Consider the following 14800-nt stretch of genomic DNA (forward strand, 5'->3'; position numbering starts at 1 on the left):
ATTGGACTGTGTATACAGCAGCTCAACATACTTCTGCTTTATAATCAAGAGTTTTTGTTTTAACTCTGATCTGATTGTTTACCTGATAATCTTATTTTTCCTTACTGGAAAAGGCCAAATCTAGAGGGGGGAAAAAAAGAATCTCTTCTTTTTTTCCTCACTTCCTCAGATATGAAGGTTTTGTATTTTGATATATATTTTTTGTCTTTCTAAAGTAGAAATGATTTCAAATGAAGGAAGTCACATGGAAGAGGTCTTAAAGAGTCTCTCAGTAGACAGAGAATTGTTGAATTGAAAGATAATTGAGTTTGACTTCTACCACATAACAGCAACCCACAGCCATTAGGATTCTTATTTAGTCAGGCCTCATCAATTCTCACTAAACCTTACTCACAGATTTGAGACCTTGGCCATCGCTAATAAAATAGATGATGTGAAAGAAAAGTCTCTGGGAGGAAAGTGGAAGTTCCAGTTCAGAAATAATCCTGGCCCAGATCACATTTCTAAAAAGAGTTCAGTTAATATCTAATTGACTTTGTAATTTCTATATGCGTTTCTCAAGGTCATTCCAATGCACAACTTCATATTCAATGGGTGAGAAGGCATGACCTTCAAGAAGAGCATATTTGAGACCTAATTCCTTTAACGTCTTGCTGGTTAGTCACATTTTTCTTCTTATTACATTATCTAAATGGGCAACTCTGGGCATTTAGCCACCAAAAATAACTGATGTATGTAACCTTCCCTCCCCAAATCGCATTTTTATTTCCAAAAACGTATGTGTACTAGTATTTTTTCTTGAGTATCAAACAGCATATGAATGGCCTTTAGTTCATAGGTCATTCTAGGTTGGTGACTTGACCTTTCCCTGTGATCCATTTATCCTGCCACAAAGAAACACCATCATGATGCATTTCATGGGTCTGAGTATTGGGTTATGACAGGACACATTTTTGAAATCCTGCTGCAGTCTGGTTTTCCAGGGTGCCTATTAGAAGGGGTGGCATTTTCCCTGCTTCTGGTGACCTGAGACAGTCTTCATCAAGCCCCAGGCAAAAAACATGAAGAGAACCAGTTGTCAGGCCAGCCATTGTGTTAAGTACTATACTATGCAATCTCAGCTAATCTCTTGCAGTCTGGGCAACCATCTTGAGAGAAGTGTGTTATTATCCTGCTTTGATAGGTGAGGAACCTTAGGCCCAGAGATAAGTGTTTGCCTACGGCCATAGGTAAAAGGTAGAGAGGATTCCATTTCAGGACTCCTTCTCTGAGTCTGGTGCTGTTTTTGTTATATCACTCTAAGCTCCAGATGGACCCTGGAGATAGATGAAGGATGCCAGGGGATGTGGAGGATGGGGTAAGAGGCTAAGAGGGGAGAGAGGGAAAGACAGAAATGGGACAGCAGAGGAAAGGATGACAAAATAATGATTTAGGAAATTCTCTGAAGAGCTCTGAATCCTATTGATTTGGAAGTTAGAATATAACTTCATTTAAGGCAGGGATTATGATTTATCATTGCAAAAATGTAAAGGAAAGAACAGTCCGTCCTAATATTATTGAGTAGACTGGTGTTGCCACTTTTTATGAATATAGTTTTAAGGTGAATGACTTTCCTTAGCTGGAGGTGTTAATAATCAAATTGAAAAATTCTATAGCTGTAATAGTTCATTTTACGAGTAAATGTCAACCTGACTGGGCCAAGGGATGCCCAGAGAGCTATTGATAGTAACACATTTCTGGGTGTGTCTGTGAAGGTGTTTATGGAGATTAGCATTTGATGCAATAGACTGAGTAAAGATGGACCTCACCAATGTGGGTGGGAGTCAAATAAAAAGGAGAAAGGGCTAACTCTCTTCTTGAGCTGGAGCATCAAGCGCCTGGTTCTTCTGACTTCACAACACTCTGGGACTTACACAAGCGGCCCCTTGGACTGAATTATACCACTGTCTTTCCTGGTTCTGTAGCTTGCAGATGGCAGATTGTGGGACTTTGTGGCCTCCATAAGCATGTGACCAATTCGTGTGTGTGTGTGTGTGTGTGTGTGTGTGTGTGTGTGTGTGTGTGTATGAAGAGAGAGAGAGAGAGAAGAGAGAGAGAGAGAGAGAGAGAGAGAGAGAGAGAGAGAGAGAGAGAGAGAGAGATCTTATTGGTTCTGTTTCTCTGGAGAATCCTAACTAATACAACAGCATAATTTAAAGCAGTGTTTTTAAATTATGTGTTGCTATCTGTGGATGTGACCTATGTGTGTGTGTATGTTAAAGAGAGAGAATGGACTGAGATTTTAAAAATGTGTTTCTTAGTATGGATCATAGTCAACAATATTTTAAAGCCATTGATTTTAAGAGGGCTTTGAAAGATAGAAACAAATCCATTTACATTTAAAAGGTCAAATTTTTCCAAATGTGTTATCCAGACCCAGAGTACATGTCTACTATTATCAAGCTATCCTAAACCATTATTAATCACGGAACTATGTATGACTCCCCTGGTTTTTGTTGTTGTTTTTAATATTTTCATTGGTTTTAGAGAGGAAAGGAGAGGGAAAGATAGAGCCATCAATGATGAGAGAGAGAATCATTGATTGGCTGCTTCATGTATGCCCTACAAGGGGGATCAAGTCTGAAACCCGGGCATGCACCCAGACCAGGAATTGAACCATCACCTCCTGGTTTATAGTTCGATGCTCAACCACTGAGCCACACTGGCAGGGCATATATTTATATTTTTAATGTTATTACTTAGGTTGTAAATAAGGACATTTGTTTATTATCCTAGATGAAATTAGGACTTGCAGTCTCTCTCATTCTTGTGCTTTAGCGGGTTATTAAGTCTCTCTCTCTCTCTCTCTCTCTCTCTCTCTCTCTCTCTCTCTTTCTCTCTCTCCTGCTGAATTCCAATTTGGGGTATGGATTGGTGCTTTCTGAAAGCACACAACTGAAGGTGGCTGCAATTCTTTGCTGGCAGATACAATTCTAGAGCCCTAAGGCGACTGTTAGCTCTGTTTACAGGGATATAAATTCTTAAAGTAGCAACCTCACCTCAAAAGTACCAAGAGAAATTTTACCAAGCTTGTGGGCAAAACACATATAAATGTTTTCCTGTTAGTGAATCAATGGGGATGTGACCTAGTGAGAGCAGAGTGAGAAATGGCACCGTGTCGGGTAACTAAGACTCAGCTCTGAATAGTGGCTGCCAGTGGGCTCTCTGGAGTGCCAGGGTTCAAGGCCCAGCCAGCACATGTCACCCCAGCCAGCACATGTCACTCTGGGAAAGTACTAGGTCTCAGGTTTCTTATCAGTAAAACAGAGATGACAATAGTGTTAGTGTAGGTAGATTGGTATTAATAAAGGAAGGGAGCAAAGGGAATCAGACATTATTAAGCATAATCAATTAAGAAGCATAGGTTGCTTCCTTGGGAAATAACATCTCACACACTCCCCAGGGAACCACCCTCCATCCCCACAGATCACTGGGGGAAGGGATAGAGCAATAAAGGGGAAGTTAAGCACATGTATAATAAGAGCCAAGATGGCAACCATAGAGTTCTGTCAGCCTAACAATGGATGGGATAGAGGGTAGGTGCATCATAAGCCTGAGAAAGCTTGGGAAGTTGATAGGTTATTTTGAAAAAGTGCATGGTCTTTCCCAATCCTGAGATAATATAACCTGAGACTAACAAAGACAAAGCACAATCTCTCTCTCTCTCTCTCACTTTCTCCCTCTCTCTCTCTCTCTCTCTCTCTCTCTCTCTCTCTCTCTCTCTCTCTCTCTCTGTAACAGACACTCACCCAGGTCATTTGTATGTTCTCTTTCTAATCTCTCTCTCCCTCTCCTACTCCCTCTTCCTCTCTCTCTCCCTCTCCCTCTCTGTAACACACACTCACCCAGGTCATTTGCATGTTCTCTCTCCATAGTAATCATGTGGCTCTAACAGCCATGTGTTAGAACATGGGCCCCAGCCAAAGGGTAGCCAGATGAGGAGAAAGGCTGGGCTGATCTAGCCTTAGCATTGCACAAAATATCTGGACACTGGCTCTATTTCTAGGTCCAATGAAGGCAAGATTGGACTTTTCCCATAGCAGGACAGATGGAGATGGGACATTGGAAACCCAGGGGAACTCCTTTGATTTTACATCTGGCACCACAAATAAATCTTATCACCAGACCTCCTCCTCCCTTATGGGTCTCCTGGAATGCTTTCCTTGGGACACCACAAGAACCCCACTTTCATTGGCAATAATATATTTGCTTGTCAGAAATGATGTGTCAAATGAGATAATACGAACAAGTAAAGCTCTTAGAACAGTGTCTGACACTCTAAGTGCTCAATAAACAAAGGTATGGACAAATACAGGAAATGAATAGGATGAGAACCCACAATAAAACTTGTACAAGATAAAAAAAAAGTATCATATTTTGGTAATATACACATAATATAAAATTCATAATATAATCATCTTAACCATGTTCTAAAAACATTTAAAAACTTTTTATTCATTGATATTAGAGAGAGATAGGGGGAAGAGAGGAAGAGAGGAAGAGAGAGAGAGAGAGAGAGAGAGAGAGAGAGAGAGAGAGAGAGAGAGAAAGAGAGATTTGTTGTTGCACTTGCTTATGCATTCATTGGTTAATTCTTGTATGTGCCCTGACCGGGTATTGAACCTGCAATGGGGATGACACTCTAACCAACTGAACTACCAGGCCATCGCGTGACCATTTTAACCGCACAGTTCAGTGTCATTAAGTACATTCACATTGTTGTGGCACCACCAACACACATCCATAGAACGCATTCCATATTGCAAAACTGGACCTTCACACCTATTGAGCAATAATGTTCATTCCTCCTTCTACCCACCCCCTGGCAACCTCTATTCTTTCCACCTTCTATCTATGCCTACTCTAACTACCTCATATAAGTGGAATCACACTGGATTTACCTTTATGTTTCTGGCTTATTTCACTTAGAATAATGCCCTCCAGGCTTGTCCATGTTGTAGCATGTGTCAGGATTTCCTTTCTTTTTAAGGCACAGTGACTTTTTAACCTGTCAATTATTTTTTAATTTTCAGAAATCAAACATGTAAATATGATAACATCCTCTCTCTCCAGCAAAGGCAAATAACTTCTTGAACTGCTCTCTGGAGTTACCTGAAGATACCTGTCGCCACAGAAATGCTAATTGGAAAACCAGTTTTCTTAAGAAAGGTGTTATTCCTTGAGGCAGGCTGTTTACATTAATCAACATTTCTCTATTACTTGTCAGTGTTTTGTAACAGTTTTTCAAGTGTCAATTGTAGCTTGCCAGTTCTGAAGTGTGGAGACTGCGAATGGGGGAAACCAGAATAACTGTTCCCATGGGGCTTTTCCTGTCAGGGTGAAGCAGTTATTTTTAACGTTTTCATTTTATATAATCATTGCTATGTGCATGGCGGCTGGAAATATTGTATGGACTGATTAGTCACTACGTTTGAAAAGTCCTGATTTCCCTGTATTTTCATATTTGTCTCTAAGGCAAGTTTGACATGGGAGGTTGTAGATTTAATCTTCTCGTATGCAAATGAGAATCTGTTTACCATTGTTACAGAAATTTTTCCTTTCAAATAAACATGATGGTGATAAAAAGTTTTTAAAACATGCTAGTTACCATTAAATAAATAAATGAATGCCACATTCCAACTGTTACCTCTCAGTTTATGCCTTGTGATTTTTCAGGACTTTTCTAGAAAACTATTTTTTTTTTAATATAAATTTTTATTGATTTCAGAGAGGAAGGGAGAGGGAGAGAGAGATAGAAACATCAATGATGAGAGAATCATTCATTGATAGGCTGCCTCCTGCACGACCCCTACTTGGGATCCAGCCCACATACCAGGCATGTGCCCTGACAAGGAACCAATCTGTGACTTTCTGGTTCCTGGGTCCATGCTCAACCACTGAGCAACACTGGCCAGGCTATAAAACAGTTTACTAGCATTTCATAAACATGGGCTTCTATGATTCCAGTTGAGCATAACGTCATTGTTCAACATTTAGTGCTATTTTCATTTCTTTACAAAATTAATATTTAAAGCTTAGTTCACAGCAATAATCCATTTCAGCATTATATTTAAAAATATCAAAGGAACTTCCAAATCAAATTTATAAATTTAACTTCTAGGCTTAAGTGATGAAAAGGTGAGCATAACAATGATCTATAATGGGAATTAAAAAATTAAAATAAAATGTATTTGCTGCTACCTTATTTTTAACATACAGATAGTTTATTTTTTAGTAGATTTCCTGGTGATTCTGAGTTTGATGGCCTACAAAACGATGCATTAAAGGATTGCTAATGTAAAGCTTTAATTTATTTAAAGATTTCCATTTCTATTAATTAATAACTAATGGATAGTTGAGATTACAGAAAAAAAATTAACAAATATAAAATAGCATAAATAACAAGATAAAATTACTCAAAGATCCAGGGTAAAAATACTGGATAATATTTTAGTTATTAATATGACAGGTTTTCCATGATCAGAAAAAAAAAAAAAAGGTCACTTTTTTTTTTGTACTTTTGAAAACTAGAAACATTGCAAGCTAATCTTTTAACTCCAAAAGAAATTTCCATTTAACATATGAAGAAAAAGATGTAGACAATGAACCTAAAATTGTTCCCTAAACTTTTTAAAAATTTATATATTTTATTGATTTTTACAGAGAGGACGGGAGAGAGATAGAGAGTTAGAAACATTAATGAGGGGGAAACATCCATCAGCTGTGTCCTACATACCCCCCACTGGGGATGTGCCTGCAACCAAGGTACATGCCCTTGACCAGAATCGAACCTGGGACCCTTCAGTCCGCAGGCTGATGCTCTATCCACAGTATTTTCAGAAATCAAACTTTTTATCATGAAAATATGCAAGCATACAGAACAGTTGAAAGAATAGTATAATGAATAACTGCAGATTTTATCCCTAAATTCTGTAACTGTATAGGTTTTGCTAAATTTGTTTTCTTTTGCTCCACAACAAGGTAAACATACTTATTTGAAGCTGCCGGCATCATTTGAAGTTGCATGTTTCACCATGCACTTTCTCAGAATAACATCCCCATAGGCAACCACAATATTCTTGCATCAAAAACTTAACCGTAATTCCATATTACTGAGATCCAGTCCACATTAAAATTGTCCAAAAACATCTTTCTTAATTGCTCGATTTTTGTTTGTTTGTTTGTTTTTGAACCAGGAGCCAATAAATATTCACTTACTGCATTTTCATCATGTCTTTGTTTTTAAGGAATTGTCCTCCCACTTTCTCCCCACCTCTCCTCCCCACCTCTCTTGATATTTATTTTTTAAACAGCTCAGGACAGTTGTCTTGTGAAATGTCTCAACATTCTGTATTTGTGTCATTTGACTTGTTCGACGAGGCCTAGACTTGCCATTCTAGAATCCATGGAGGTATATGGAATATTTACTTGCCTTCTAGTCCCATTCCATCCCCAGAGCTCACCTGCCTTCAACCATGAACAAAAAGAGATCACAGGTTAGCTGACCTCTAACTTTAACCCTTCAAAGAAATTGCTAACTCCAGGGAGAAAATTATTTAAATGAAACTGCTTAGGCAAAAGCTTTCAATATAAAAGGGAAAGTTTCTCAGTTTAATGATATTTTCTAGCAAGTCCAGAGCCTGTAGCAAGGTGGGACAAGGCAAGGAGCAGTAAGGGGCTAAGGTCTGCTCTTGTTATGCGAATATGTAGGAAGGAGCATCAAAGGTGCTTCCTTTCACTACTTTTTTCTTTTGTTTACCACATGCCCTTCAGCTTCTTTTGAGCTAAATGATAAAAATGAAAGAATAAAGAAGTATATTATTACATTTTTCAGACTTTAGAGTAGATTAAGGGGGGTTGGGAGTGGGAGTGGGGGTGGGGGTGAGGACAGTAGGTAGCTAACTTTACTGAGACCCATTATTATGGCCTGAGCTCCAGGCAAGTATCTGATTTTGCCCCCAAATACTGTTCTTTCTTTTCAAGCACATCTCCCTAAGTGGACTTGGAAAGCTCAGACGGAAAAGCCCTCTGCTTGAACTATTAAAAAACAACACACTAATGAATCTAATCTATTGGTGTGAAAAACCCAAATTAATCTCTCTGCATTTAACACACAGGAGTGTGCCATACATGTGTACAAGATAGATGTCAATGGGCTTGGAAGGGGCATGGATAACGCAGAACACGCAACCGTAGCATTTGCATCTGCACTTCTATGATGGCTTATAAACACTGGCTATTTTGGCCCAATACCTCTCTATAGAAATACAGACTTAAATAAACAAAAGCTGGGCCCCAGCAGAGGCCGTGTTCTTCTGCAGGCCAAGTGGTTTTTAAAAACATGATTGGCCAGCCAAGATGTTTATCTGCCTGGTGCCTCAAATTCTCAAACAGTTTATTTGAAAGCCTCCTGAATGGGTAATCTCCTACAAGTTTGGGGGCTTTAACAAGGTAAACAAATGGGTGGGCTGCGAAGGTAAACACTGCATTTCCTCCGGGGCTCATCCTCCACCCCCCAAATTCCGCTCCCTCAGCCCCAGCCTTTCCCTTTTCCAGCGAGGTCTCTTGTACCCTGTTAAAAGTACTGAAATTGCAAAAGGAGACATTTTTAATTATAAGTACTACAGTAATGAATTCAAGTACCCTCGTTTATCATAAAGGGCTTTCCCATCTGTCTCTAAAGTATACTTAAAAAGGCTGTGTATTTGATAACATTAGCACCAAGCATCTTCCACATGTTAATGTTCAGCATTTTAGATGTTCACTCCTTCCCCCCCCCCCCCAACCCCCATCCCCAAAGACTACACTTGGTGGCTGTTCCAGAAAGAGTACACTTATCTCTGTGTTTGGGAGTGCCTGTGTGGTCTCTTCCTAATTTATTTGCACTGCAGTTCTCAGGGATAGCATCGCAATCCCCGTGGGCAAAGGGTAGATTAGGGAACGGGGTTGTCTGCTTCTCCCCACCCAGACATAAAAGGGAAAACAACTTCCCCGAGCCCCACAAGTTCTTCTGGCCACTGTACAAATTGTTCTTGAGGATGGAGGGTTTCCAAAAGCCCTAATTAGCAACTCACAGCAAACATTTCTTTGCATTAGCTAATGATCCGGCTACACTTGTAAGCAAACAGAACCAACATATCTAATCAATGCTGAAAAACCAACCAAATGCCTATTAAACATCTGGATGTAATTTTCTAGTTAGAACAAAATGAAAACATATGCAGGTTCCTTTGATCTGCGTCTTAAACAAAAAATTGTTGATAAAAAAGCATACTGGTCAGTCAATGTGTCATTTTCATAAAGTCTGCTCATTTCTCTTCAAATGCTCCCAGTTTAATTTAGTTGGTTTCCTGCAATCTCTAATTTTACCATATTGTGTGAAACCACAAGAGATTCTTTGGATGTGATTTTATTTGAGGTTTTACTGCTCCATGGATCTGCTACTGATTTTTTTTCTTTTCTGCTTTCTCCCCTCCACCCGCCCACCCCTGCCCCCATGCCCATCCTGTGCTTTTCTTTGGTAAAGAGGTGGGAAGGGAAGGCTATAAAGCAATTCTAGGGGAAAAAACATTTCTGTACCCTACATTCTTAGGTTTAAGAAACTACCAGCTTAAAAAAAAAAAAGTCAAATGAAGAAATGTATACACAATAACTCACAGTTAAAAGATGGAGAATAGAGAAAATGTCAAAACATCCTTTAAAATTTGATAATTATTCTTTATTTCAAAAAAAACATAATAAATTTAAAAGAAGATGCATCATTTCTATAACCAGCAGCCATAATTTTTTCCTATTGCTACTATGTGTAGCATCTAGTTTTTGTAATTACACCATTGCTGAGTCAAGCATTTGATAATCAGCAACAAATGAATGTAAATATATACATATATGGGGATAAAATAAACAATCTGATGATCTTGTTTCTTTTTCAGGAACAAAAAAAAGACAACTTTTTTCAGAGACATTTTTTTTTTCCTATGGAATCGGAATGTTTAATATTATTTCATGTAAAACCATCATCAACCCATGAATATGTTAAAGGTAAAGAAGATTATGTTTAACAGACTTTAAATAGAAGATCAAAATTATAGATTTCATGAGTGGGACCATTTTGTTTTAAACAGGCTGTAGGCAATCTGCACATATATTATTTATTTAAATCGTAAGATTAAAGCTACTTGATTATTTAAACACCATCACTTGTAATGCAGTTTGGTGAGAGTTTTACAGTGTAATCATTACATCATAACAATCACAAAGAAAAATATGACCTTGAAAAGAGACCCTTCTCTCAAGGAGAATACGCTGCCCTAAAAGAATCCATCAAAAACACACCATCTTTATGCACACAATTAATGGCCTTCCAATTTAAAAATCATTACTCTTTCTTTTTTCCAATTATTACAGAATAAGGGAATCAGACGGCCCGGTGTTTCATGCTCTACTGGTAACGAAGCATTGGTTAAAAGAGACTTTCAAATTGTGACCCATGGCAAACTGGGAAATACAGTGAGTAGACATGCTTGCTTTGATTAGCTATATTGGAGAACATTTAAAGGCACCGTGTTAGAAATGATTGTGAAGGGGATGGAAAGGTGAGAGTAGAAGAGATGTAGCAACATTTTCATTCCTGTTAAACTTAATCATCAGCCTGTGCCAGGAAATCAAAGTAAAACTTGGGTAAGCCAGGGAGACGTCTCAGTGGCCCCAGTTGTTCCAGCCAAAAACACACAGGCATATTTGTGATAGGTAAGGACTTTCTACAATATCCTGGAGCTGATCATACGTGGCATCTGTGTCCCAATCATTAGATGAAGATTTCAAGGCAGAGAGCTTGCCAAAGGGCAAACTTAATTGCTTATGGATCGTACAACTTTAAGAAGTCCTGTGTGTGGAGCAAGCCTGTTCTGGTCATCACTAAATTTAACCAAGAAAAGAGGGGCAGTGTTCCCTTCCTTCCCATTCTCTATTTTAGCAAAATGAATGATATGACCCCCTTTCTAAACCTCCTTAATAAGAACACTGAAAGCCACAAAGCCAAACTTGTTTAAGAACTTACCATGGTCTTGTAAAGGCTGGGTAAAAATCATTCCTTTAATTTTTTTTTTTACTTATAATTGATATGTGGGATTGATGCAATTATAGACAAATCAATAGCATACATATTTAAAAACAACTCCAACAGTGAAATGTATTATCTACAAGGATGCTTTTAATTCTTTCAAGAAAAAGATCTCTGCAAATTGTACTTGTTTCAATAAATGTCTTTCCATAAGTCTCTTGAAAATAAAATAATAGGACCACGGTGCTGGCTATTAGCACTAAAAAACTTGGTAAGTACAATCCAACATAAGATGAATGCTTGTCAAAGATGTGTCTTTCTAAAGGAAGAATTCACCACCATTAGGCTAAAGCAGCATTATTCACTCACTAATCATGTGGAAATAGCTCCACTGAACTGTTCTTCAAACAAAAGAATAAATGCAGCCACACTCAAGGTTTTCGGCTGTGTGGGATATTTGGGGAAACAGACAAAACTGGAAACTTACACAGTATGTACTTTTATTGAAAATCTCAAAATCCCTTTTAAGTCAATTTCCACTTCATAGTAATTTTAGTCAAGGCATTTACACCAACGCTTCCCATCGAGCTCCTTTAGGACTCAGCCTTGGGGTACCACCCAAAGTAAGGGTGGGAGGTGGGCAGGGCTGGTTTTTCAGGTCTCAATGCACGCTTACCCTATTGTCTCCCTTTGTTTACAGGAATCGCAGACAGACTCAGGATCGGGTTGCTGAGGCCCCTAAAACTCTCAGCAGCCGCTTATCCCCCAACACTGTGAAGTCGGGACTTTTAAGACAAGGACCCTAAATTTCCAGCCGCAGGGCAAAGCATTGCATTTGCGACTGGGACTCCCGTGCCTTACCCTGGCAGCACCTTGGGTATACTTGCTGCCAAACGAAGGCAGACTGACTATATTGCAAAATGGTTTGAAATCGCCAGATAAAAACCAAATCCTGTGATGCTGGGTGCAAAAGGGAGTGTGGGCATGAAAAGCCTAGTCTTAAGCGACAACCAATGCTTTGCCCATTTATGCATTTTCCACGAAGTGCACAGGCCACTCCTTGTGCAATAGCGAAAAGGCAACTCAAGGAAAAACAAACCTCAAATAAATTTTAAAATGTGACCTCACGCCCTAGCAGGTTTGACTCAGTGGATAGAGTGTGAGCCCCTGGACTGTCAAGGGCACATGCCCGGGTTGCAGGCTGTATCTCCATTAGGGGGCGTGCAGGAGGCAGCTAATCAATGATTCTCTGTCATCATTGATGTTTCTCTCTCTCTCGCTCTCGCTCTCCCTCTCTCATTCTCTCTGAAATCAATAAATATATATTCTTTAAAATGTGACATCACTCTCAAAAGAGTAGTGTCAAACAAGAGGCCAGCACCCCAAAAGATGCATTTGGCTTCAACTACAAAAAAGCCTACCTTCCTCTTCCCCTAATCCCCCTCCAATAAACTACGCGGATAGCCTCTGAGTTCCTTTCATCAAACCTCAGGATTTTCATTCCGGGAGTGGGAAAAGTGAACAAGTGGCAGGATTTTTGCAAGCTCGGGCCCCCAGCTTCCGCGGAGACACGCTCGCATGTCCCCCCTGCCCGCGCGCGCCCAGCGCGCTCCCTCGCCGGCCCCACGTTACTTTGATTGACAGCCCGGCTCCGCGGCTCTCCTTCCCACCGACCTTCCCATCCGCGACGCCAATCTCCGCGTCCCGCCGCTTCCCATTGGCTGGCCCCGCGTCCCGCGGTTCCTCCAGGAACAGCTCCTCACCCGGCTCCGCGGGACGCGGCTGGCTGAGGCGGGGTGGGCGGGAGACGGGGGAGACGGCGGAGATGGAAGCCAGTGGGATGGAAGAGGAGGGGGAGTGGGAGCGGGGCGGCCAGTCCAGGGCTGCGCCTCCATTGGCTCCTGGAAGGAATGACGTCTGCACCCCACGTTGGGCACGACGCACGCGATTGGCTGACGCTGGCTGAGCCCGCCCCCTCCCAACCGCCCCGGCCTCTGTCGCCAGCCCGCTCGCCGCTCGCGTCCCCCGCCTGCGCGGAGCTGGGCGGGGCCCGCGTGGGGCTGGGCGGGGTTCGCGCTGGTTAGCTCCGGAGTGTGAAACCGCGTGTTAATGTAACCGGCGCGAGATAGGCGGGAGGCGGCGGCGGCGGCGGCGGCTGGAGCGGCGGCTGCAGGAGCAGCGGCAGCAGCGGCGGTGTCGGCGGGTTCCTTGTGCCCCGCGTCCCCGAGGCAGCCGGCTGCACCCCCTCTTCGTCCCCCCCCCCCAACCCCTAACCCCCACACACTGACTCCAGGCCGGGCGGGCCCCGCGCCGCCAGTCCGGACCACACCGGCCCGCGGGACTTAACCCCCGCGCGCTGCCCCGGTCGCCACTACTCCGGAGTTTGCCGGCCGGGAGGGAGGCCGAGCCGCAGCGCTCACTCCCGCCCTCCTCCTCGCCACCGTCTCCTCGTAGATGGCGTACCCCGGGTCCTAAGAGAACTTTGCCGCGGGCTGGAGCGCCTTGTACGCGGAGGCAGACGAAGGGAAGGAGAGAAGACCGAGGAAGGGGCTCGGAGGAGGAAAGGTCCGGAGCCGGCCGTGCGGGGAGAGCGCTCATCGGGTGCCGCGTCCGGATGCACCCCGGCCCCCAGGAGCGGCGGGCGGCCGGGGGACTGCCTTCCGCGGAGTAGCCCCCATCGGGCCCGGAGCGTGTGTTCGTGCCGCCGGAGGGAACACCCGGTGCCGGGCGCACGGGGTGTGCCGAGCAGCCTCCCGGCGCGTCCCCCGCACTTTCCCCGCCTCGGTGCTCCTCTGCCGGGACTGAGGCTCCGCCTCGGCCCCTGCCTCGCTCCCCTCGGTCTCCCGGGGGCCTGCGATCGCTCGCCCGCCCGCCCGAAGGCGCCGCCTTGGACCCGCGGGGGGAGTCGGCTCCGAACGTCACCTGGTTGGTTTGTTTGTGTGGGTTGAGCCGGGGGCACCGAACCACCTGCACCTCGCCCGCCCGTCGGCGCCACGGGGAGACCCCGGAGAGGAGACGAGCCGGGAGCCCAGCGGAGGGAAGCCACCCGCCTGGATCTGTGTGTCCGGGACGTTCGCCGCGCACGCGGATAGCCTGCGGGAGCGGGCCGAAACCGCCGCGCCCCCACCTCCCCGCCCGGGCGATCGAGGCCCACGGGGTTGGAAAACAGTGAGTCGCCGCGGAGGTTCTGGGTGCAGCCGGGCCCGGGGTGCCCCCCGCGATGATGTGGCCCTGAACGCGGGAGCCCGCGCCGGCGGCGGGAGCAGGAGTCGCGGGGCGCCGAGTGGCCGGTGCGCCCCGGGCGCGGGGTCCCGCTCCTGCCTGAAGCTTCCTCGGCGGCCGGATTAAAGTTGGAAATTGAGCGGAGGATTGAGTTGCCCGGGAACAGAGCCGCGGCCACCGCCAGAGCGATGTTCCCGCAGAGCCGGCACCCGGTGAGGCGCGGCGGGATAGGGATGGGGGGTGGGGGGTGGGGAACAGGGCTGTGGTGGGAGGTGGGGGGTTGCTCTTCCGAGCCGCCTTGGGGAGGTGGGTGACTGCTGCTACATGTTGGCGGAACCTCCGGGCTCTGGAAGTTGCAAGGCTGGGAGGTCCCGGCTTCTGGCCTCTCCTGGAGTGCGTTATGGGCTGAAACTCCCTCCAATTTCCCTCAATTCCTTCGGGCCCACTCCTACTTGACGTCTAGACAGGGAGGGCGGG

The 14800-nt window shown here is 44.0% G+C and overlaps 1 protein-coding gene across 11 annotated transcripts in view; it reads left to right on the forward strand.

Annotated features, from left to right (window-relative positions):
• The first annotated feature begins 13171 nt into the window (after positions 1-13171).
• The window catches only part of TLE1 (TLE family member 1, transcriptional corepressor), an 87882-nt gene continuing 86253 nt past the window's right edge, over positions 13172-14800 (forward strand). For 4 of the 11 annotated variants that reach the window (XR_004987156.2, XM_036433694.2, XM_036433696.2 and 1 more), the window contains exon 1: positions 13172-14535. Coding sequence is in view for 7 of the 11 variants with exons in the window: in XM_036433694.2 (XP_036289587.1) it covers positions 14512-14535 (24 nt within the window). In the remaining 4 variants the exon portion in view is untranslated. The remainder of the gene's footprint in view (positions 14536-14800) is intronic. The other 7 variants (XM_036433698.2, XM_036433699.2, XM_045580094.1 and 4 more) reach the window with 3 other exon arrangements.

The sequence above is a fragment of the Pipistrellus kuhlii genome, unplaced genomic scaffold (assembly GCF_014108245.1).
Source record: "Pipistrellus kuhlii isolate mPipKuh1 unplaced genomic scaffold, mPipKuh1.p scaffold_m20_p_12, whole genome shotgun sequence".
Taxonomy (NCBI): domain Eukaryota; kingdom Metazoa; phylum Chordata; class Mammalia; order Chiroptera; family Vespertilionidae; genus Pipistrellus; species Pipistrellus kuhlii.